The 25,682-nt window shown below is 38.9% G+C and overlaps 1 protein-coding gene across 2 annotated transcripts in view; it reads right to left on the bottom strand.

Annotated features, from left to right (window-relative positions):
• Positions 1 to 9,426: 9,426 nt before the first annotated feature.
• LOC101855019 overlaps positions 9,427 to 25,682 on the bottom strand; it is a 28,578-nt gene continuing 12,322 nt past the window's right edge. Inside the window, exons 2-5 of one of the 2 annotated variants that reach the window (XM_005097987.3) lie at positions 23,646 to 25,060; positions 22,995 to 23,148; positions 21,664 to 21,829; positions 9,427 to 12,292 (exon numbers count right to left, since the gene is read on the bottom strand). In XM_005097987.3, the coding sequence (XP_005098044.1) occupies positions 12,194 to 12,292; positions 21,664 to 21,829; positions 22,995 to 23,148; positions 23,646 to 25,041 (1,815 nt within the window). In that variant the 5' untranslated portion in view covers positions 25,042 to 25,060 and the 3' untranslated portion in view covers positions 9,427 to 12,193. Of the gene's footprint in view, positions 12,293 to 21,647; positions 21,830 to 22,994; positions 23,149 to 23,645; positions 25,061 to 25,682 lie in introns of both variants that reach the window. The other variant, XM_035969688.1, reaches the window with a different exon arrangement.

Genomic DNA, 25,682 nt, shown 5'->3' with positions numbered 1-25,682 from the left:
TATATCTACACTACATGTAGCCCTAACAAACACTTCAATTTTTATACATGCTACTTTGTAGCCTAAACGAATCAGTATCCACCATCCCCTAAAGGGACCACGTGTGGCTGCTGAGATAAAGGAAAGATAAGAAAGCTTCCCATTGTTTTTTCTCCCCCATTGTTCTGTCCCCGTTGTTTTATGCAAGAAAAATTGTGAAATTACGCAAACTAGCAAACTGAGCTTAAAAATGTGAAATTATGCGATTCTGTTAATTTTTAACAAAGAATGATAAAGGAAAATAAAAAATTATGCATAAAACCATGGGGACAGATTGTTTGTTGTTCCAGGGAGCAACATCCCTGCATTCCGGACATGTCCATTGATACTCAGTTGCTCTCTCCAAAATGTCGCTGAGGGTCTTCCTCCCTCAACACAGGCAATAAAGAAAGAATGTGAATATTTGTGCACATAAAAATAAGAAAACGCACTCAAAATAAGGCAAGTCGTAGGCTCACACAATAAAAATTACTTTATTATATATCTGGGTTTTTTCCGTCATGTAAAATATTAAAATACAAGAAAAGCAAGCGAGTCGCAGGGTCCATATGTGATGATTCGATGGCATTAATATGACTAGACTCAGAAAGAGGTAACCGGAACATTGATTTGCAGCTTGTCAAAATGATAGCCTACTTAGATTGTTGAAAATAGTGAAAAATAATGTTGGCAAGAGGAGCCTGTCTGAAGTCAACATACTCGATTCTTTACTGTAATTTACAGCACATCTGCCAAAAGACGGCTACTACTAAAAGGCCACAAAGTAACAGCTCTTGGGCAGGGAAAAAGGATTAAACTCATGCAGCTCAAGATTATGAGATAATTTGTTTTAAACCAAGCTGACACCTCTTGCCTTCACTGAAAAAAGAGGATTTGACATTTGCTATATTTCAAAGCTGGAAGATTTAAGGTAACTTTCACTTTCAGCAATGTAAGACTCATTTTGACAGGCTGCATGTCAAAGTAAAACATTATTGATTACGACAAACAACAAGGAAAAACGCACTGATGTGAAGTCCCTACACTAAGATTTCTCTTTAACTTTATAAGACAGCTAAAGGAAAGTGATGTTTGCGTTTTATAGTTGTACCTTCTACTATAAACAAAATTCTTTTCAAAATGTGCTGAGAAAGGCAGAGTGCTTCACTAAACTAAGTAGCTTGGTATCAATAATACGAGTATGGAGGTAAAAATAGTGTAAAAATAGCGTAGATTACAAACTTCTTGAACTCTAAAATGTATTGCTAAATTAACATTAATTAAAACATTAAATAAAATTCAAACAGCAATTCTTAACTGTCATAAAGTATAAAGATGAAAACAGTCAAAATTTTCACAAGGCAAATCAGTAAGCAGTACTTTGCTTAGAAGAAAAAGAATTTGTTCAAATTTGTGAAATAATAATAGGCCCTATTACCTCATGGTGTTTGGTCCTTTTGCTGTAGAAGCTTTGTGCACGAGACAAAACAATGTCTACTCTCAATAAAGGAATTCAAAGCTTTAAAAGCCTTCTAAGCCTTTCCCATAAAAGGAAATGGTGCACTTGGTCTTGATACATAGAAAAACCCAGTGAACGTACAAGTAACATTTTCATCTGAAGAAACAAGTGAGAAAAACAATCTCTGTTCAAAGACAACTTAGATTTATACTATGACAGATTTTACCCTTTTTCTCACAAGGAAAACTGAATCCACAGTACATTTAAAGGGCAAATGTAGCTTACAGCCAATTTAAATATATATCTGTCAACCTGCTATGATGGCCACCTGTCTAAGACAATCACCTGGATAAACGATTACGTACTATTTTATTTTTCCCGTGCGTTTTTTCGACACTATACTACAATCAAATTAACTAAAGACAACCACTTTTCTCCAAGACAATCTCAACTGCGGTTTGTTATAACCTTACAAATCCGACGATTGGGTCACACTCACAATCAGCAAAAACCAAATGGTTCCATTTTCTTGGGCACCACACTTGATTATAACATTTACAATAATATAAATGAAATATACACATTATTTTTTAAAACGCTTGACTCCGGTACTTCACATGTACTTCCGGTACTTCACATGTACTGAGCATTACATAAAGCATACCAGATTAAGTTCAGATCTATCTCTAACAAATACCACAATAAAAATAATAAAATATTACTTGGTGGACTATATCCACAGGCGTGTCATAATGCATAGTATAGGCAGACTGCATAACCTAGATAAAGGGAAATAACAAAGCAAACATTTCACACCCAGCTCTCAGCCTGATGATAATAACGTACATGCTTATAACTTACAGTTGATGAATGCTAGTTGGCCTCACTTCATTGCAAAAATTATGGTACTAAAACATTCTCAGCTTCCTGAAACTGAAAAGCAATCGAGGAAAGTTGCCATTTTATTTTTACTGCCGATAAAACATTAACAGACAAATCTTTTGCTACCTATGGCATGATACATGTAGGCTACCCATTTCCTTTCACATGAATTGAGGGAAATTTGTCTAAAAAAGCCTTTCCAAGGACACAACGTAAGGCTGAGCTGAAACCCGCAATCGCATGATTGTCTGGTAGCCTATCCATTGGACAACCGATGCCAAATTAAAATGTTAAAATAGTTTAAAAGAATTATATATTTTCACAGAACACAAATATTGTGGGATTGAGTGAGCAATTTTGAACCCTAGAGGATTAATCTTGCAGAATAACCCTCTTGACTTAATATTTTTCTTTTCAAAATAAAAAGCACTATGCAAAAGGAACTGCTGAACAAACACCAGACCTGCAACTCTATACTCTATGCAATATAAAAATCATGATCTCATTCTGTCGTGGAAAAAAATCAGGATCAACAACACATGACCTACACAAATTATACCAACATGAAATTGTACTAAAGATTAATCATATAAACTCTTGTTACCCGTTATCCCGCTGAAAAAAAGAGAGTATAAAACTCTGAATGTTAAAGCAATATTCTAATTTTAGTTAAAATGTGTGCACCACAAAATGTATGCAAGTCAATAACTAGATCTGACATTCACATTTCAGAAAATAGAGTTCCAAGTTAAATCAGGATAAGTGGCTGGTCTGCAGGGATATTATATAATCCACATGAGCATAGTATCACTATCAGTACGTAGCAGTATCCTAGAATCTGTTCCAATGTTCTAGTTCTACTCCATTTTAACTCCACCAGGTGATAAAAATGCCAGGAAACAGCATTACACAAAAGTATCAGAGCAATGTCACTGAACACAATCCATCCCACTATGGCAGCAAAAAGATATCTTTTCCTGGACACCACTTTTAAAAGATTACGCAACACATCTTATGCTACAGTAAAGTTGGCTTTGAAATTGTCAGGATGGTTTCAGCTTTGGTACAGTACAGTACCAATAGTGGCAATAGAGAGTTGAGCAGAGTTGAACTGTACCTTACAGGAGTTGGCACTCTTTAGCAATCAGCCATACTTCCTCAAGAATTTAATCGGGACAAAAGTTGGATTGAAATTGAACATATAAGTATTGTAAGGAATAAGCAGAAGCTGACCATACCAGAACAAGCGCCAATAACCCTCTGGACTATAGGATGAGGATAAATACAAAAGACTGAAAAATATATTAGAAAGAAACAATGTTAGTAGTGTTGGGATGTTGCTAATCAAACCAATACACTTGTTCATAATATTAAAAAATACAAAAAAGTCACGTATAAAGATGATTCAATGCACTGGTCTTGTGACAACACTGATGGTACACCGGCTTAAAATAAAATATTGGGTAAAATATTCATGAATTTCTCTACATTAAATCATCACTTGCAGATCGTTTCCCATTAAAACGACATTCAATACTAAAAAGCAGCAAGCCTCACTGTAGTAAAATGTCGGACTAACTTTAACGCCCCCAAGAAACCAATTGCTGTCCCTACCAGACCATTTTTCTCAATGTCACCAAGAAATTTTATCTTTTTCACCCCCATAGCTGTCCGTAATTAGAAAAAAAAAACCCATTGTCAGGGAAAGTAGTTTTCTGACAGGCAGTATAAAGAAAAACATAATCTGGTCATACAACAGTAGTTTGTATTATTCTTATGACAAGACTTTCCATTATAATAAACAAATTAATCAAGTGGCCCAATACAAAAATCACCGTATATATATATATAGGGCACCACCTGGTCCAGCAATACTCTTGAAAAGAACTAGAACTAGATGCAGTCGACTACAGATGAGTTAATGTCGTCTGGGGAGTGAAAAAAAAAGAATTCATTGGAAGTTCAACTTAACCGTTGGGACTTGTAAAGAAGAAGTGCTGGGACCAGAGAAAAAGATCAACTTAACCAAAGATCATCTCAAATGAGTTCAACATAAGCGGAGTCGACTGTAACTGTAACTGCCAAACCAGAAATGAGACAAAGCAACACCGCAGCTCCCAGTCCCACCCACCACCAGCTTGTCTCTTCAGCCAGAAAAAAGCCGCAATCCAATCAAAGTAAGTTTTAAAAAATAGTCAGATAAATTTAACATAATTCTATTTCCATACCTTGGCCTAGGAAAACAACCATCCTTCGCACAAGAGAAGATGACCGTGTAAAGCTTACTACAATAAGTGACAGATCTGAATCCAAACACTTCTTAATATAAGCCACAGTAACAATTCAGCAGACCAGACCACTAAGCCACAGCATTTACGACTTGTAAGAAAACAGAAAACATTTCAGATTTTGAATAATAATATATTGCTGCCCTCGTAAAAAGACTGGCTAATCCACAAGTATATCTCTTTAATCATTACTTTTTTCCCTTATGAATCAATAGTAAATTATCCATTTCATATGTTTAGAAGTCAAAAGACAGATTTTAATTTTTGACTTGAAATAAAAATGCTCCTAAAACTTTAGAAATAAAGCCAGTAGCCAGATTGCTGCATGATAAAACCAAATAAGTTCTTTGCTGCTGCTGTAAAAATTTGCTTCACTGGGGGTTAGCTGGTCTTATTACAAGAGTGACTATACATTCGTCAATAAGAATAAGAAAAAACTATACTACGAGAAAAAATACTGTACTGTAAGAAATGCCAGTTGTCTATGGTCACAACCAGTGAAAGGAAACAAGAGCAACAAACCATGCAAATATTTGATCAGAGCACCCTTATACTTAAAGTAGAGCACACAACAGAGCTGTACATTACATACACAAAGTTCTTCTCACACAATCAATACCCTACAAACAATCAAGAACTGGCATATGGTTAGCAAAGCCTTGTGACACAAGTAAAACTGATGTTTACTCCACTGAAGATGAAATAAATTATTTAAAAAGCTGTGTTACCGAGCTCAGGTTATGTCCCAAAAGAAAAAAGTTTGTGCAGCTGAAGTCAAACTTAGCATGGAGTCAGAATGTCAGATAGTGAAATGTTTTCTGTCCAGAAGGAGAAATGAATACTTTTTTTTTAACAGAAAGAACGAAATACCAAAAGTTGTTCGTTTAGGCTCAGTTTCAACAAGGAGCTGTCAATTCAAAAGCTCCACACTCAGGGACGTAAACTTAGTTTTGATAGGCTTAGAATCATACAAACGAATATTGCAAGTGTAAACAATTTTTTTCTCTTGATCCCAACAAACTTAAACAACAGATGGACATCATAGCACAGAACACATTATGGGTCAGCATGATACACGCCTGCTGACCCCGTAGTAATACAGCCACCTTTTGGAGGGAAAATTTCTGAAAGTCAGGTGCAACTAAAACGCCAGAAAGGTTCTGACATTTAACCTCTTTTCCATAAAGTACTGCAAGAATATAAGATGCAAAGTTCACAAGAGAAAATCACACAAACTCTTGCCCACATGTGTGCCAACAGAAAAATCAAGATCTGATTCAGAAAATTGTCCTCAGCAAGACTTCCAGTGCTTCAGACAGCAATACAGACCCCCTACCCTGTACAATATTGTTGAAAAGTCAAATCGTGATTTTTCACACCACACAGGTAGGCCTACACTTTTTTGTTGCATCGATCCATCATATTATGTGCTTTGCAAAATAATGAGTTTGCAACTTATGGTGCCCATAATTTATAATTGCCGGCATAATAATAATATAATAAACAAATAAAATTTGTAAAAAAAAAAAATCAACAACATACAAACAACAGTTGATCCCTTTTACGCTATAACAACATTATAGGAACAACTGTCCCATCCTTAATAAATATACATTTTTTAAACTCTTTGTTTTGGTAAGTGTTTTACGGCACTTGCAACACAATAAGGTCATATAAATATAAGCGCCGAAGATTTAGAGGTGTTACAAGAGAGTAACAAACATAAAAAAAGAAGGGGGAGAGAGAAAGACGATAGATGTTTCATAGGAAAGAAGGAGCAAACCACAAACAAGGTCGAAACTTCAAGCATACCTATAGTCTGTACACATGAGACCCATCGTTGTTGGAGTACACAGCATAAGGGGATTCTTTCCACATCAAACACACCATTTATGGGGAAATACTCAAAAGATGACATATCTGAAGCCAACGAATGTACACTTACTAACCATTAGAACCCCTTTAACTTGTTTACTTGGATTGCAATAGCCAGCAAGGGTCACCAAGCATAATTGGAACAGTTAGTTTATTATCTCAGTTCCTAATGGCCTAGGATACATAGATCTTGTTTGGACATTCAGGGTTCACGAAGTTATTAGATTACATTCGTTGAAACAATTTTAAGACTGAATACAGCAGAAATTCACTGCCACCAGAATCTGGATCTCTGGTTTGACTGAGGGAAGGGCAAGATAGAATACTACGAACAGGAGTTTCATGAAAAGTGGGTTTTACTGCAAAATGTGAAAAGATCCTATTCACAGACAATCAATCTCTACTCTCAACAAAACCTTTGCAAAAGTCTTAAAAGCGGTATAGCTCTGCATTATTGGATTAAATTAGATATGGAACAGAACAAAACGTTTAGCCAAGAGCTATACAATTAGTTTCTGCCTCAAATCTGAATGAAAATATTGCTGAATATTGCACATAGTATTCAAGAATAAATAAGACAAAAAACGATTATAATAGACCCTCAGCCGTACACTAACAAGCCATAAATTGAAAAAAAAAATTTAAAAATCCAACACCAAGAAGGTATTCATTTTCTCTATCTCTGTGAACCTCTTAATAATATATAAAAAATACCGGCAGTAAAAATCCAACACAGAAAAAACATATCCATAATAACGAAAAAAATCCACCAAACAAAATACCTAAATAGTAAAAAAAAGAACACATTCTCAAAACATAAGGATTAAGGTAACTAACTAATACAATTACTAAGATCTAACTGAAGCTATTTTTCCAATATTAATAGTCAAGAATTTTATGCAAACACCCCCCCCCCCCAAAAAAAAAAACCCGATTGTCTTAAAAAAAATCTTTCAGAACTCATTCAAGAGTGTTTCTTGAGCTTCTGCAGTAAAATTCCATTTTCAAACACAAGGTAGAATGGAGACAAACAAAAATTTATGGAACAAAGTTTCAACCAATTTGTCTTGACACCATTCTCCAGTTCAGAGTTGTAGCCAATTCACTTGACAAACAGATACATTTTTACTCTAACAAGGCACAATGGCTCTCTTCTGAGACCCTCTTTCTAGGTGACATGTGCACAAGTGCCAACTAGACTTTTCGAACATGGTACCGCTTGAGTGAGTTTGGTTTAGCACCCCTTTTAACAGTCAACATGAACACAGAAAACTTATACAATTTACCATTCCGGCCTGATATCTCCTAAATTTTTCGATGTCACTTAGTAGACCTAATCTCAATTAAATAAAAATGTCAAACACATTAGTCAATCCCTGATGTGTTTGAGTGATCTGTGCCCAACTGTATAAAGTTATTCAAGAGGCAGCAGCTGTGGTGATAGGACCAAATTGAGTAGGCGGACAGCCCGGAAAAATTCCCTATGCAACCCAAGTTCAACGACATCCAAATGGGGATTTGAACCAAGGTCATCCGCACCACAGCCCAGCATGACACTGACTGAGCAAATGATGCACCTGGTACCAGTTTATTCCTCATTCAACATCATCAGAAACCATCTAAGAGGTGAAACCTCTGATTTTAACGTCCAGTTCTGATTGGACCGAGTCAAACGGGAGTGGAGCAGTGGAAACATTTCCGACAACCCAAGTGTAAGAATTCCCAATGTGCAATGTGTAACTGTTGCCTGCACCTCAGTCCAAGAAGAAACCAACAAAGTGCAGCCCCTTCCCCCCCTCCCCCCGGGTGAAAAGCAGAAATGACACACTGAATTCTCATAAAATGAAAGATATAAACTGTGATGAGGTAGCCTACAAGAAACAAAAAGTCTACATTCCACATGTCTGAGATTCCACAAACTTCTCAAAAAGTGGACACCGTATACAAATGCAAAGTGCTTACTAACAACTATGATTGCACAGTAACCTCTGGTAAATACCATAAAGCCCTACATTTAAAACACAAAGTCTTCTTTAGAAATGGGATCTCCAGACAACAGTTGCAGAGCACATCTCAAGTCTCGTTCTCATGAAAGAGCCCAAGATTTTGAGAATTAACACAATTTTCATCTTCAAGAATTAATAACTGTCAGAAATGGGTTTGAGTGAGAGACAAACCGGACAGGGAGTAAGGCACAATTTTCATGGACAAGAATCTTTTATGCCAAGAATAACTCTTTTCCTCAAAGACAAATATCTAAAAATACAAAAGTGCTGGGTGTCTAAAAAAAAAGACCCATTTAAACTGCAATAACTCGGTTATCTTCAATCCAATTCTAATAATACTTCGCAGTAGCAAAATTAAACCATGGCACATTACATTTGTCAATATGAAAAAATTAAATCCATTTGTTAGATAAATATCGAATTAAAACATTTTAAACCAAAATTGACTGAAACGCAAAACTTTGCAACTTCTTAAAAACCAGCCATTTACGTGTCACTGAGCAGTAGGCCTAGAATCAGGCACTCAATTTTTGGGCATGTGTAGTTATTGTCATCATCTAAAAGCTTCTTCATTTGCCTTGCTTTCAATTTTTAAAAATGCCCATCTATCTTGGCTAAAAACCGAGATATGTTTGCGATAGAAGGAGGTGGTATTGCCTGGGTTTAGTGGTAAAATTAGTGAGAAAATGGCCGCCAAAGTTTGGTAACTTCAATAGCTTGAGAGTCTTTGAAAATTGAAAAATTACATATTTATTTTATGCCTTTAATCAACGTTTTTCAGTGAAATTCAAATGGAAATGTGTTTTTATATGGATATTAAAGGTGCTGAGCCAAAAAACAAAAATTTAATAAAAATTACAAGGCGGAAAAGTTCCGGTATCTTTTGATTTCATTATTCTCGTAACTGAACCCTTATAAGAAGTAAAATTGTGTTTTACCCTATATTGATGTAAATTTTAAAAACGTGATATTTATCAAACACATTGATTGATTTTCTTCATATTTACAGACGCGACGTCCGCAGGGTTGAACTTTATTTGTTTGAATTTTGGTTGAAACTGGTGTAGAGATGACCGAGTTATTACCCTTTAAGTGAGTCCTCCTTTTTTTAGACACCCTGTATAAGAAGAACTTTCCCCAGAACAAAAGCTATAAACGTCTTTCTGAACATGAACATTTGTCCAGGATACAAAAAACACATTTTGCAGGCAATATTCTTGAACAAAATGACAAAAATCTAAGTTTGAATTTTTAAAGTCAAGACATGATAATTCAGAAACGTTTCATAAAAAAATACCAGGAACTGTGTTTCAACCAAAAAATTATAAAAAAGTATTTTTGAAGTGTACTCCAGAACACCTTTTATAACAACACTGGTTTGAAGTGTGATGAAAAATATTTTGAATGCAATATTCAGTGATAATAAGAATATGTTTTTAAATTGTAAGAGAAATAAATGTGGAGAACAAATTTTAACAAACAATCGCCCAACGTAGTTTTTCATGGGAACAGTAAAAGAAATGCCTACACACTCCAGTCGACCCTGAAGCTTTGGCGAGCCTCAGACTGAAAACTGCGCTGTCACCTCCCAAAACATGGTCACTTTGGTAAATTAAATAACATTCAAAACTCCTACATTAAGCAAACTAGCTCATAGGGTGCAACTTCTGTCCTTGTTTGTTTGAGTAAATAGAAGCACATCAACACAATAAAGGCCGTTTCGTACCAGGGAAAAGTAAGAGAGACAGTCAGAAACAACACAGGGAAAATAAAGAAGTGGAACCTAACAGTGGCGCCCTCTAACTTCTGTCCTCGGCTGTTCCTTTGTAACAGATTTCATCTTCAGCACTGGCATTCAGTTGTCAATGAAGATATTTCTTCATCAGGACAAAACTTGATGGCTTTTGATATAGTTCCTTTACTTTCACTGGTGATAATATGAAAGGTAGTTCCCTTGTCTTGCAATTCAATTTATATCAAGTAGGTGTGGAGCAAAGGTCTTTAATTTTTTTAAAACCCGAAAGGCGTGAGACAGTTTTCAAAGTTAAAACATAGCAAACAACCAAGCTCTCATATTTCTGAAAGTAAAATGTAAAAAATGATCCTTTGCCTTTTGAGAGAAAACCTCCAAGTAAAAACTTGAACAGTGACCTTGAAATAACAACTAACATTTACAACAGTGACAACATCACTGACAAAAAATGAGATTTGTGAAATATGAACCTACAATAGTACAGGTATGTATTTTTCAACTGTGTGTGATGTGCAACTTTATCTGTGGGACATTTAATGAAATATGAAATTTTAAAAACTGAAAAAAAAAACCCTCCAGAAAGATAAACCTAAACCACAGGCATAAAAAATAAATTGCAAAATAGATGTTGCGTTAAACCTGTCATCTTTCTCTCTTCCAATCTTATGTAATTGTTTTGTTGATTCTTATAACATTATTACCATATCAGAACCCCAAAACCAACCAAACTGCAAGTAAAGTTTAGACATTGGTCGAAAAAAAGAATAAAAGAAAAAGAAAAACGTTCTCACTTGAGCATAAAAACATCATGGACTTCAACCTGATACGCAGCTAATAATTGAAATGGAATGCACCATAAATAAAGTTATAAGAGTCAAAAGTTGTGCTAGCCATTGATAAACAAAAACTCCCGGCCCCATAAACATTAGTGAGAGGAGTTTTTAACTGGTGACTTTACTCTACCATGTCAAGAACATGTGACCAAACTACTGTAGCTCGAGGTAGGATTTTCTTTATCAGGGAGAAATATGGCAGTACACCACAGGATGCCTCTGGCATAAAAACGGAAAACCAGTATCTTAAAAAAAACAACCCAACCAAAACATACACTTGCAATAGGTATCATGAGGGAGATGCAGTGTGTGAATACATTAGTTGTTTTTTTTTGTGTTCCGTCTTTTTGACACATGATAGTTTGGTCCACTACCATCTTGACGTAAAGAGATATCAACACATCACGACATTTGACAGAGACATCGGTCTCAGCAAAATCTAGCAAAGACAATTACCGTTCGCACATTTTTAATCATTGACAGAAACTAGCAACCCCAACTATCTATTACACTCTCAAATGCCAAAATGGTATAATGCAAAGAAACCCATGTCAAAATATACCCAAGCTTAACCAGATACCAGATAAAGCTAGAATAAATTTGACAGCAGGGTTAGAATCAGCTTCAGGTATTATTGAATAAACATTGGCTGCTAGGAATGACCACATTTTACTTAATTCATTTTAACTGCTATGTTGGAAAGCTTTTTAGAATATATAATATCATATACTGTTCACTAAGTTTATGGAGACACGACAAAACAGACCAATACTTTGTATTATTCTGTTTCGTATTTCATGCTCAGTATGAAGTGCACATATTTCTCATACAGCTAGCATATATATATATATCTATATTATTTCTAATATGTATATTTATATATATCCATTCCTACAGATGGCTATTTCGTTGATAATTGGATAATTTATGAGGTTCTCAGAAAAAGGGAAACTCAGACAACCTTCTAAAACCAAAATAAAACCTGAAAAACTCAAACAGTTTACAAACTTTCCAGACTGACAACAAATAAAATAATCTCAGTAAAAGTAAGAACATTTGTGGTGAGTCTTGTACATAAATCAGTTCCCAGTCGTTGAATCGATTGTGTGACCTGGTACATCCACAACAGTGATGAAGGACGAACCCTCCTCTTCTTCAAGATCCATCCCTTCCACCTCCTGAACAAAGAAACAAAAGGGGAAATTCAGTGACACATTCACAAAGCCACCTAACTTGACTCAGTTTAAACTGGAGGCATTCATGTTGAACTAGAGGCATTAATGTGGAAAGAAATTTACTGGTTAAGTTATGAAAAACAACAAATTGTCAAAAAGCACTGTTCCTCAGGAGTTAAAACACTTTCCCTCCCATGGAAAGCCAATCGCTGACGATAAGAAGCTACCTCTTTTCACGACAGGAAGCTGATTGGTGACAGTGTAACATAGCAACAACAATGTTGTACGAGTGATCTCCTTTTAGACATGTGCACTTGTTACATTTATAATGTCCTTTCTAAATGGTTTGTGTGGCCTTTGAGCATAAAAATCTGTTTGTTCACAACAATTGGAGCTATATCTTTTTGAAAATGTCAAGTAGACCTGGCAAGAGTTGTGCTTTACATGATGAGGATTCAGGTGATGAACGTGCTAGATCTAATAATTTCAGTTCTGATTCTGATTCCTATTTTGACGAAAACGCGATTGCAACATTAGATTTTTCTTAATGTGCTGAAAATTTCACCATAATTGAGGTGTTATTTGCTAAGATACAGGTAGAGTACTGGTGATCCTCATTGCTTCCTGATACGACGGGACAAAGGTTTTGCCCTCTGCATGTTGTGGGGGTGAAAAGTGTTACAAAGCTCACCGACGTAGAGCCTATCCTGAAGTTTCCACAGCGCAAAGCAAATCAGATGATAAAGACCACTCTCTGGAGGACTCCAGCCAATCATAGATTCACCATAAAACAAGATTCTGTCACTCCATTTCCCCACCGATAAATTATTGTGCACCAGCATCATTTCCAAGGACACTTGGTCAGACCCCACAGTTATGAATCATACAGCCTAATGATGTAGGCTATGATATATATAGGAACAAGACTTTGAGTATCATTGTTGAGCAATTACTTGAATGGAATTTACCATTCGTGGTCAACTTCATAGGTTATGAAAAGGCATTTGACAGTGTGGACAGGGAATCTGTGTGGAAATTCATGCGGCATTATGGAATACCTGATAAAAGCATCAAGCTTGTGAAGGCCACCTATGATGGAACAAACTGCCAAGTCTTCCACGAAGGACAACTCTCAGAACCATTCCAGGTACAGACAGGAGTGCGACAAGGATGCTTACTCTCATCATTTCTCTTCATACTGGCAATTGACTGGGTCATGAAAGAAGCCACCAGAGGTAAACACAAAGGAATACAGTGGATCCGTTGGCAGCAGCTGGACGACTTGGACTTCGCTAATCACTTTGCACTTGTCACTCACACACATGCTCAGATGCAAGGAGTGTCGGCCTACATATACATCAGGGCAAGTCGAAAGCAATGAAGCAAGGAAAAGTTTCAAGTCCTGCTATGGCAGTGGAAGACACTCCCCTGGAAGAAGTGGACTCCTTTACCTACCTTGGAAGTGTCATCGATGGTAAAGGTGGACCGAAGCAGATGTAAAAGCAAAAACCGCCAAGGCAAGGGCAGCATTTAATCAATTTATCAAAAGTCTGGAAAGCAAGCAACATCTCTCTGCGCACCAAGATTCAACTCTTTAACTCCACTGTCAAGTCTGTGCTCCTCTACAGCTGCGAAACTAGGAAGACAACAAAGACAGTGCTGAATAACGTCCAGACTTTCATCAACAGATGTGTGAGGAGTATCCTAAGAATTCAGTGGCAGAGAGAATAAGAAATGAAAAGCTGTGGGAAAGGACAGGACAAAAGGAAATAGAAGTAGAAATAGGACTAAAAAAGTGGCGATGGATGGGACACACCTTCAGAAAGCCCAGCAGAAACATCACAAGACAGTCATTGCAGTGGAACCCACAGGGAGCACGAGGCAGGGGTAGGCCACGGGAAACATGGAGGAGATGTGTGGAAAGGGACATGAGAGAGATGAAGCTCACTTGGAACGAGCTTGGAAGGATGGCCCAGGACAGAGATAAATGGAACGAGCTTGTATGTGGCCTATACCCTGCCAGGGGAGGAAGGCATTGATGATGATGATGAATTATTAATCACATGCTTGTTATGTTTCATATTATGAGAATGCATTATGTCCAACTTTCATTCTTCCCCCCCCCCCCCCCCCCCCCATGCATCTCAAAATGCAAGTTATGATGCACATATATTTAGATATGTTTAAATGATCTACTGACCCCATGCCAAAAAAAAAAGCGTGCAAACCTAAACGTTTTATTTATTTTTTTACTTTTAGTTTTAGTAGGTTTTACAGCGCTCGCAACTGCATAAGGTCATATGAACGTTAAGGGGTGGGTGTCAACAGAGAAGTCTTTACGGGAGTCAGACTTAGACTGCTCACCTCTCTAGCTTCAACAGCACAAGGTCTGCTTCGACTATCAAGGCACCCCAAAATAGCAGGTCACAAGAGAGTGACAAACATACAAAAGAAGTAGAGGAAAATGACAATAGTAAGGATCAGGAAAGAAAAAGCAGCAGTTCCCTGTTGTAGATCAGGCACAGTTATGAGCGTGACATGAGTCAGCCCATTTACAATTCTATGCTTGAACGAGAAATGTCCCCCCCCCTTTGGGAATGGCCTAAAGACACTTCGGTCAGTGGCACCGCTCCAGGGGGTAGAAGGGGAGATAAGGACAATAGATGTTTCATAGGAAAGAAGAAGCAAACCACACCAGAGCACCCGTCAACCACCCACAAAGCATATTATATATTTTGACAAAATGTCAAACGTGGCTAAGCAGACTTGATACACAAAATTTTCTGTTTACTTGCCAGAGACAGAATGAGACAAGTTAAGCTACAAAAAATGTATTCATCCTCATAATCAGTGCTTCCACCAGCTGAAGCTGAAAGGTAAGGAAAATTTTGTCGGGGGTCACCAGCAGGGTCCAGGGACAGCGTCCCGGTGGGGGTTCAGAGGGCGAATCCCTTGAAGAAATTGAAATTTAGTGCCTTTAGAGGGTTGAAAATGGCATCTGGGAGCCTGTTTGAAGAGATTGCCAACAACCCATACTACCTATTTTTTCACCAAGATTTTGTCTTGTTTGATTTCTTCATCTAGATCTACATATCTCTCCATTGCTGGCAAAGTTTTAAAAGCAGGTTCCCCTTCCATCGTTACTGTAATTCTATTAATCTGTCATCGCTCCATTGATAAAAGACAAACCTGGGAATAATGAATAGATATGTACCTTCACAATACAGTTACCAAGCGTATACCCTAATTTTCACGTCTGAATGTCGCATGTCACAACCTCGGAACACCACTTCGAATTATCCTTGATTTTAGTAGTTTTAGCACAAATTTCTTTCACCGCGGCCCTTATCGCGTTCCCGTGCCGTAGAATCTTCGCACTGATAATTTCTCTAGATCTAGATAATAAATTTGCAAAAAAGTTTCTTTCTGACAGTAATTTTCTGTCTAAGATCACAAGTCAATAAACTTGTTCCATGTGCAGATTTTCCAGCTGCGGCAACAATCCCCGGAAGAGATAGACAGACGGAATGAGGGAATGATAGAAAGGAGTAAAGTGATACAAAAAGTTCGCCAGATTTTGATCAATCTGCAGGTAAAAAATGTACTGCCGACCAACCTGCAATGAATGCAAGGGGCATAACGGAATAATGGCCGATGGCAGGGAATGCGCAATCTGGCAGGTTTCTATAACATTAACTTATTGCCGAGAGAATTACCGTAAATATCCGTAACCAACCGTAGCTTACAAGATGATACGAAGGCGAGTACGGATCTTTTGCTATGGAATTTCAGTAGTCCTGCGCTGTCGCAGATTTTTACGGAGGGAGTTGATAATGATGGAAGAACACGTACGGAACGGGCAGAAAATACGGATTTCCGTAAAAACATCGAAGAGTGGAAGCACTGATAATGTCTGTAATTAGGTGAACACCCACACAAACAATCAATAACACCCTTGCAAACAGTGCATTTCAACAGGGCTGCCTACCTCAAAATTCCCATTTCAGGTAAATCCAGGGTCAGTTTCAGGTATTTTGGCCCAAAAGAAGGGAAAAAAAAGAAGATTGTTGCCTCGGTACACATAGTTACCACTGAGTAGGGCTTGCGTTTCGAGATATTGGGTACTTATATATTTTTTTTAAAAATTGGGTGTGCATGCACATGTGTGTGTGTGTGTGCCTGTGCGCATGTGTGTGTATGCGAGCACACGCCCCCAAGGGCCTTTATGTATGTAGAAGTGGGTTGGTGTGCTTAAGTTAATGTGAGCAGTGTTTATGAAAAAAGGCCATTTTTTTCTCGTCTGCTTAAGGCATTTATGGATGTCGTTCAAGGAACCTACCAATCAATATTGAATGTGGAATTGAGTGCAGAGTGACTGCCAAACTGACATCAAAACCCCAGGCCCTATAACAATAGAAACTATATAAAAAAAACATATTTTCTGACAATAGCATAGGGCACTGATATGTTCAGTGTGACTTAGATATGACAGACAAGTTGAACAAGTTTTGTACGAAAAAAAAAAAAAATGAATCCTGAAGTAGGCTGGTAGAACACCAATTGTCAAAACCATGTTTGGGTTTCAGCATTCACAGATTTTGAAGAATTTGAAGTCGAACAGAATCATTCTCGAGAGAATCAAGTCTGCAACGGACCCAAGACTTCGGAATGAACAGGCTGGATTTCGGAAAAACCGGTCAACCATGGACCAGATTGCTGCACTGAGGATCATAGTGGAACAGTTCCTGGAGTGGAACTCCCAGTTGATCGTCAACTTTCTTGACCATGAGACGGCCTTTGATAGTTTAGACAAAGCAACACTGTGGAAGATAATGAGACATCACGGAATCTCACAGAAGTTTGTTAACCTCATAAGGAGCATGTACGAAGGGACAAGTTGCAGGGTTATACTCATACATGATGGCCAGCTCACTGACAGCTTTGACATAAAAACCAGTGTGAGACAGGGATGTTTACTATCACCTTTCCTCTTTATCTTGGCAATCAACTGGCTGATGAAGGAAACCACCAGACGACACAGAAATGGCATAGGGTGGACCTTATGGACACAGTTGGACAATCTTGACTTTGATGATGATTTGGCGCTTCTGTCACACACACAGGAACAGATGCAAGCAAAGACAACAATTTTAAACAGCCTATCAGAGTCTGTTGGATTGAGGATCCACCCCGGCAAGTCAAAAGTCCTAAGGATAGATGCACTACGAAAGGAGTAGGTTGAGTCCTTCTGCTATCTTGGGAGTATAATTGACAGAGAGGGAGGGACAGGCGCTGAAATAAAGTCACGCATTGGAAAGGCACAGACTGCATTTATTTCTTTGAACAGGATTTGGAGGACCAGGGATATCTCACTACGAACAAAGCTGAGGATTTTCAACTCAAATGTGAAGTCAGTCTTGTGGTACGGATGTGAGACATGGAACACATCTCAGACGTGCATAAAGAGGATCCAGGTTTTCTTGAACAACTGCCTGAGGAAGCTACAGAGGATCAAATGGACGGACAGGGTCACCAACGAGGAAGTACTAAGAAGAATGAGGTGGGAAGAAGGCGTTCGCGATGGACAGGACACACTTTAAGGAAGTCAAGCCGCTGCATAACAAGGGAAGTGTTAGATTGGAACCCACGGGGTAAAAGATCAAGGGGAAGACCACGTGGAACCAGGAGAAGAGTCACGGACATGGATGTACACAAAAGTGGGAAGACAAGGAGTGAGACATCAAGCGACTAGCCCAGGATAGGGAAAGGTGGAAAGTGTTACCACTCTTAATCAGTAATAAGCTACCGTGATGCATAGGCATGTAACATAGGGGTGCTATGCCACACAGCGCTCTGATCATGAAAATTAGTTTCGAGATTTTATCCCCCACTATCGCGTCAACAGTTCAAGTTCAACAAATGCATCTAAAAAAGATGTTTTCTTTTTTTCTCCAGCATAGACACCCCCCAGCAATTGAAATGGGTTGAAAATGAAATTTCTCCATAGCCACTATGTTCGTCATTGCACCATTGACAGCAGGCAAATCCGAGAACAACAATCTTGACGATACAATCACCAAGCTTGTACTCTAATGTTCCTTCACTTACGCACTCGATTGTCGAATGTTAAAACCTCAGAACACCACTTCCACTTATTCTTTAAAAAATTTTTGCATCAGTTTCTTGCACCGCAGCCTTATCCTGTTGCCGTAGAATCCTCATGTCATAATGGTACTGACAGACTTGCCACTCTCTGAAATCTAAAAATCACAATCTCAGGGGGGAGAATTGGGATTTGGTTAAATAAAATCGGAATCAACGACAAATCTCCAAGGGTAACTTCAAAGAGGCTTTAACATTTTCCACCGGCGTCCATAAATAAATCCACACGTAACTGCATGCCCTCTCTCTCTCTCTCTCTCTCTGTTTTATCATTATTATTTTTTTAATCCTGGAGTTTTCACGTCAAGCACTCAAAGTCCTAGTGTCTAAACCCCCCCCCCCCCCCCTCCCTGATAAGTCCCGAAAGACGCTTCAATCATCAACCAGAGGGCATCAAGTTTAGTTGACCCCGTCAACGGATTGTCCCCGACACACGCGCAACTCACACGCCGAAGTCATGTCACGTGAATGAAACAGCTTTACTGACAAGTCTTAATGACGGGCACGACTAAACAGAACTCGAACAGAGCTTGTTTTGGAATTAACAGCAGAACTTCAAATAATATTGATCATTTGTTTGTCGCAATTGAAACAGTTATCCTAGCAGTTTCTAATACAACTTATTTCCGATAGTTACTGTAAATATCCGAGAAGTTACAGAGGCAAGTGCTGATCTATTGCTGCGGAATGCCGATAAGCCAATACCGTCTCTCCCTTTTTCTTTAACCCATGGGGTTAATATGGTGATGTACGAAACTTTCGGAATGTACGGATCTCCACAAAAACAGGGAAGATTGGAAGCACTGCAGAATGGGCTTTTTCCCCCCTACTCTTGGCGCCAATCGCAAATTCGTTAGTTTTGACACCTTTACTGGCATGGCTGTAGAACAGGCCAAAAATCGGTAACTACCGGAAAAATCGGTAGATTTACACAGCCCCGTTTCAAGGACAATGCTTTTATATTCTACTCCAGTGCTCCCAAACTTTTTGCACCTAAGATTCAGGTCTCTTTTGTTTTGTTTTTTTTTTGTTCCAAAGAAACTGACCCCTGCATGACAATATTACCTCGTAACAAAGTTTAAAAACCAAATTTCTGGCAAATCTGATACCCCTTCCTTAGTATTGTCTGAGCCCCTTGGAAGTGAGACCAAACTGGGAACCACTGTTCAGCATAAATTAGAATAATCACAAACACAGGCTATATGTACTGAACAACAGACAATGCACAACACAAACCATATGGGTTGTGCAAGCGCAACAGGCGCCAAGATTTTAACAACAGACAATGCACAACACATAAACCAAATGGGTTGTGCAAATGCAACAGGTGACAAGATTTTTTAACAACAGACAATGCACAACACACATGAAGTCTGGCCCTTCAGGAAATCGCGGTTGCGGCCGCGTTTTTCGTCGAGTTCCGCAACAAACCCGCAATTTTTTGCAATTTTCGCGATTTCTCGCAAAAATACATCAACGCTTTAATTTTAACATAATTTTTACCTACGTAAATCATGGTATCGGCCCAGCTCAAGCCTACTGAGCGTACTCTAAAAGCTATAACCGGAAATTCAGGCCGGAATGCATCATGTACAACACAAACTGAGACATAGGCTAGGCCGAGAAGGTGGCCTTCTCTGGGCTAGGCCTTTATCTAATGTGTGTAAACGTGTGCGTGTGATAAGAAAGTAGGCGTGTGAGGTGTACGTGAGTGTGTGTGCGTGTGAGTGCGCGCGCGTGAATATTGTTCGTACATGATACATGTGTCTACATACACGGTAACCGGGCACCTAGTCTCAGTATCTACGTACACGGTAACCCACCGGAATGAAAATTAACCAATATTTGTCCTGTGCTGTCACTTGTTGAAATAAAAAAAGAAAGTCATACACGCATCTTGTTGGGCTCGCCATCGTCACCGGTCAGTGAACTTGTGCTTTCGCATCATATTGTGAGTACCGGTTGGGGTCCCCAAAGTTCATTCAAAGTCTATGCGCTACGAAGTATAGGGCTCTGGAATGGGAGAATTATTGATTTTTAAAAAAAAATGTACAGTCGGGGCAGGGCTGGAGTTGAAGCCAACACCGGATGACAAAAACTGAACTTGGAATTCTTAACTGCCCGGTTACCGTGTACGTGACACTGAGACTACGTGCCCGGTTGACGGTTACCGTGTACGTAGGCACTGAGGCTAGGTGTCCGTGTACCGTGTACGTAAACACCCCGTTATGTAAAACACCTTAAGCTGCATCCACACGGGAGTGGGTGCTATAGAAATGATCTAAATCTACATTAGTATATATGTATTACAATTGTTTATAAATGGAAAAAAAAAATTTGCTTTACGGTATTTTACGATTTGACTTAGTCTTAAAACAATACCATGCCGGTTTTAAAAGAGAAAATATCTGAAATAGATCTAAATACAGATTACCGATGTATCGAAGGTTTCAGTTTCAAGAGAAAAATAGAACAGGATCTGGTTTTATTGGAGCATAAGCTTATTTTGTATTTAGAGGTTGTTTCGAAAATCTCTCGTCAATTTTTTAAATTTTTTTATAGACTAAACCTCATACACTTCTAGATTTTTGCATGAACCAAGTACCCGGCATGTACTAAATTTGGTCAAATTTTATGCCTTCATTTAAAAGTTATTACGAAAACCGAGGGTTCCGTTATTTTGTGTCACGCGTTATCATATTATATTTGGTCGATAACTTTATTGTTAACGTACTCGTGTGTTGTTACTAGTAAATGTTGTTAATAACATTTGATGAATTTGTATTGTTTGTCATGATTTTTTAAAAGGCTGTGCTGCTTTTATGCTACCGGTACTCAAAATTGTCATGTTTTTTAAACTAAAAATGTTAAGCCCGTACTAATGCGCCTGGGATGGGAAGGTTGCAATTTTTTGCAATTTTTCTATTTTCAAAAATGCAATTTTCCGCGGGGCCAGAAAAGTACAACTGCACCAGAAGACAAGCATTAAGCAACAGACAACGCACAACACATGACACATAAGCCACATGCATCGTGCAACTGCACCAGATGACAAGCGTTTAGCAACAAACAATGCACAACACATGAAATGCAAACCACATGAATTGCACAAACGCAACACATGACAAAAGTCCTAAGCTAGATAATGCACAAGAAGATCCGAGTCAGGCCACATGCGTAGAGGAACTGAACGCACCGGCCTGAGGACAAACCTCAAGCATGAGGGAGGACAACATGCCCAACTGTTGCCTCAGGATGGCCAGGTCAGCTCGCATTTGGTCGTAAGCCTCAGCCGGCATCACCACGCACTCCTCACCGTCCAGAAGCATGCGACGTGCCAAGGGAGAGCACAACTCTTCGCTGCTCTCCACCAGTTGTCTAAAGGACAAAAAAGAAATTCAATCACACAAATCAGCAGGAAACTATGTTGGTTTGTCTAAAACTAACACCTCAAAACTCCATATTCTCTTACATTGCACTCTTTTAATTCTTTTCCTACTAGGCCAAAATCCATCACTGGCCCAGGGCTTTTCCTTGACCTATTTTTACGCCCCTACCCCACCAAAGGAAAATGTCAAAACATCCAACTAAACACACTCAAACCATATCATATGGCCCATCAAACTGAAGGTTAAAAAATAATCTATCATAGGTGTCATATGAAATCAACAATTTTCCAGCTTTGAAAGGTCATATCTAAAAAAGTACAACAACAGCATCATTCAAACTTCACAGGTAGATTGCAAGTAGTAATGTAAACAAATGCTGAAAGTTATGTATGTGTACCTATTATAGGAGTGAAAATATGAGACATATACTGAATTCAGGGGAGCACTTTTCTTTTCATTTTTACGTTTCGGTGGGGACAGAAAATAGCGCTGAAATGACAAAAGATCGTCTCTAAGTCATGTTATATTTTCTTTCATATCCGCTAACAGGTAGTCTATTCTTTCGAAAACGTGGATCAGCCGAGAATTTCATGTCTTTTCATTACTGGATTGGACTAGACAGCGAGCCACTCGAGCCGCATTTTGCAGCTCTCGGTCCAGCGAAGCCACGTTCGCGAGCGGCATAATGCTGCTCGCAGTAGGCAAAGAGTTAAAGATGTCCAAGTTGTCTTCGAGGCAAAATGAAAGATATTCAAAAATGCTACAGACACATTACCAACTTTTTTTTTTTTTACAAAATTACTTACAAAGTCATGGGAAATAAGGCAATAACTCAATTTAATGAGAAACAAGTTCATTTAAATGAATAATAATTTTTTTAACAGCACTACTATCTTGATCAAAAAGGAAAGATCCTGAAATAAATATACACAGAATGGCACACATTGTTACCATTCACAAGGAGACTGATACTTTTAAAAGACAATTTCCTTAAATGTAACTGACTATTACCTGTCTTTTGTAGGAAACTAAGAAAAGTGTGTTTCAAAATTGAAACTAGTCTTCCTGTAAAACATTTGTTAAAAATGGCAAAAAGTTTTCCAAATAAAAAGAGATGAAGCACTGGACAAGTTAACACACTTTCAGATACTCACCTGATGCTACTGTAGGAAAGAGATGTAACACGACTGAGGCTGTCTAAATCTGCACTGTCAAGGTCGTCGTCTGTGGGTCCATCCAGGGCTTCACTACTACTGTCACTTAGTATCAACCCACGACTGCCAAGAGAGGCGGAACGCTTGTGTGAATCTGGAATACAACAACATAATGAGCAGATTTAAAAAAAATTTCTTTTAAATCAGTTCTAAAGCAAACTAGAGCACCATAATGGACATCAATCAAGTCTAATTGAGTAATTCTAGACTTTCTCTTTTTATATGTGGTGCTTGGAAGACACTTTCTTCTTTAACCACACACCCATTATTTCCTCAATGCCATGAAACCGACTGAAAGGGATCAAACTTTTGTTTTTACAAGCAGTCTGTTAAAAAAACACACACCGAAAACAAGCAAAACTGCATAGTAGGTGCAAAGAACACTTAACTCCAAAATAAGTAATATTTCCATAGTCTATTATTGAGCAATCAAACAGCTTTGAGTATCACAATCCACAATTGCACTGATTAAAGATAAAAAGCTTATGCTATTTAAATCATAGCCCCTCATCGATCAAACGGTTTCTACAATGCATAAATCACTGTTTTTAAAGGTATCCAAACTGGATGGGACATTAACGATAAATTTACCTTTAAAGGCACTTGCAAGGTAGGATTCTGAAGCACTATGATTTGTGAACACCCCAGAAGAGGTGTCTGAGACACTGGACTCAGGAAGGCCATTGGGCAACATTGCTTTTCCTTTAGACAATGGCTTGGACGGAGAAAAGAATTTGGAGCTGAGCTGGCTTTCTGATTCTGTTGCAAACGAAACGTTTTTGGGTAGACTTGCACATTTCTTATAAGCGGCATCTCCCCTTGAGGGTGACTCTGTACAGAGCCCGTTGTGTAAAGGAGAGCTTTGTTGAGAATCTTTTGCATCATTAGCCAGATTACCAGCGCTACCCCCATTGCTCTGTGAACACATGTTTTTCCCATTAACAGTATCGGAAAACGGGTCACCACAGGACTCTCCATTCTCCGAAGTCAGAAATCTCCTGTCAGCAGTATCCCCATTACTGTGGACACCGTTTGTACAGCAGTACTCATTAGAGTAGAAGTCACATTTACAAATGGAGTCTGTGATGTCGAGAATTTCAGTGAGAAGACTCCTGCTACTTGCTCCAAGTCCTTTAGAACGAAGTGACGACCTGCTCAGTAGCACATTGTCCGAAGACTCGCCCTGAGCCAAAGGAGCTTTTTCTTCTGAGGGACTACGACTCCCGTCCCGAACAAGCACAGCAGCGAGAGCCTCTTCTAAGCTCTCAGTTGATCTCACAGAGATTCGAACACTGCGGTCTCTGGCACTTGTGCTCCCAGAAGTCTTGAGGCTGGACTTCAGAGGTGCAGCATCAAGGGAAGCAGTGGAAGCAAATTCAAACAGGACACGCTGAGGGGAAGAAGGGCTGGACACAGACTCTGATGGACTTCTCTTACTTCTGTACAGGCCATGAGTCTGGCACTGTGGGTTCACTGTGGGTTTGCCAGCTTGACGTGGGCCACACAAACAGTACGTGTCCGCCAGCAAAGCTGTGAGAGCAGAGTCATCCAATTTGAAATTCCCGCATTTGTGACAGGAACCCCTACTCAAACGCTCCAACCGCTTAGCCAAGCTTGACTGCCCTCGACTGACACCATCTGTCTGGCGGAGGATGTTCTCCTCAACCAGAGTCCCAAGACTTTCAATGCCACTGTCTGAAGGAGCCACTCCCTGTTCACCCACATGAAGACTTGGCTCCACTTCCTTTGTAGAAGCAACATCAGGGGGGGTAAGCACACAAGGCATTTTCTCTACCTGAGGGCTTGATGCAGAAACAACACTCTCATCTATTTGCCCACTCACAACAGGCTCCTCAGTGTTTGGAACAACATCATACTCCTTCAATCTTTTCTTTTCTCGTTTGGAGTCTCTCTTTCTTGGCCGAAGAGCTGGATCTCCATGTCTTGAAGCAGCATCTGCAACATTTCTGGAATAGCATGTCCCCATTTCACGTCTGCGAAAAAACCTGAAACAAAAAAAACCAGAGAGACGAAATGTTAATGTAATTATGAACAAAAGAGTCTTCCATGCCAGGAGATAAAATGTGTCACAACATGGTATAATCAGGTGCTGATCAGTTTTTGGGCATATAGCTATTGGTATCATCTTAAAATTCTTCCTTTGTTTTGCTTTTGGGAGGGGGGGGGGGGGGATACAGAACAGGAAGCAAAATATAATAGCGCATATCAAAAGTTGTTGTTGGTATCTGTACTATAGGCAATAATACAGAACACGGCCCCATGCAACATGACTATAATTCAAAATCACTCTTGACATTAGATTATGACATCATTCAATTCTCGAGGGAACAATTTGATATACCATGTAGGCCTACAGATGTTGCAAGGTACAAATGCCATCAGGTCTCACTCAAACTTAAAACTGCAAACAGGGGGGGGGGCTCTCGTGGCCTAGAGGTAAAGGTGTTGGCCTCCCATTCAAAGGTCCCCGGTTCAAACCCGGGTAGAGACTGAAAAAATTTAATTTTCTTCTCTAAAATGGTCTCCTTTCACCTCCTTTCCTGCTCTCTAGCAATGTTCTGTCTTCTGCTTTCATTTCCACTTCAGGCCCCCACCCCTTCATCTCCT

The sequence above is a fragment of the Aplysia californica genome, unplaced genomic scaffold (assembly GCF_000002075.1).
Source record: "Aplysia californica isolate F4 #8 unplaced genomic scaffold, AplCal3.0 scaffold00170, whole genome shotgun sequence".
Lineage (NCBI taxonomy): Eukaryota > Metazoa > Mollusca > Gastropoda > Aplysiida > Aplysiidae > Aplysia > Aplysia californica.
This window is presented reverse-complemented; position numbering and strand designations above follow the sequence as displayed.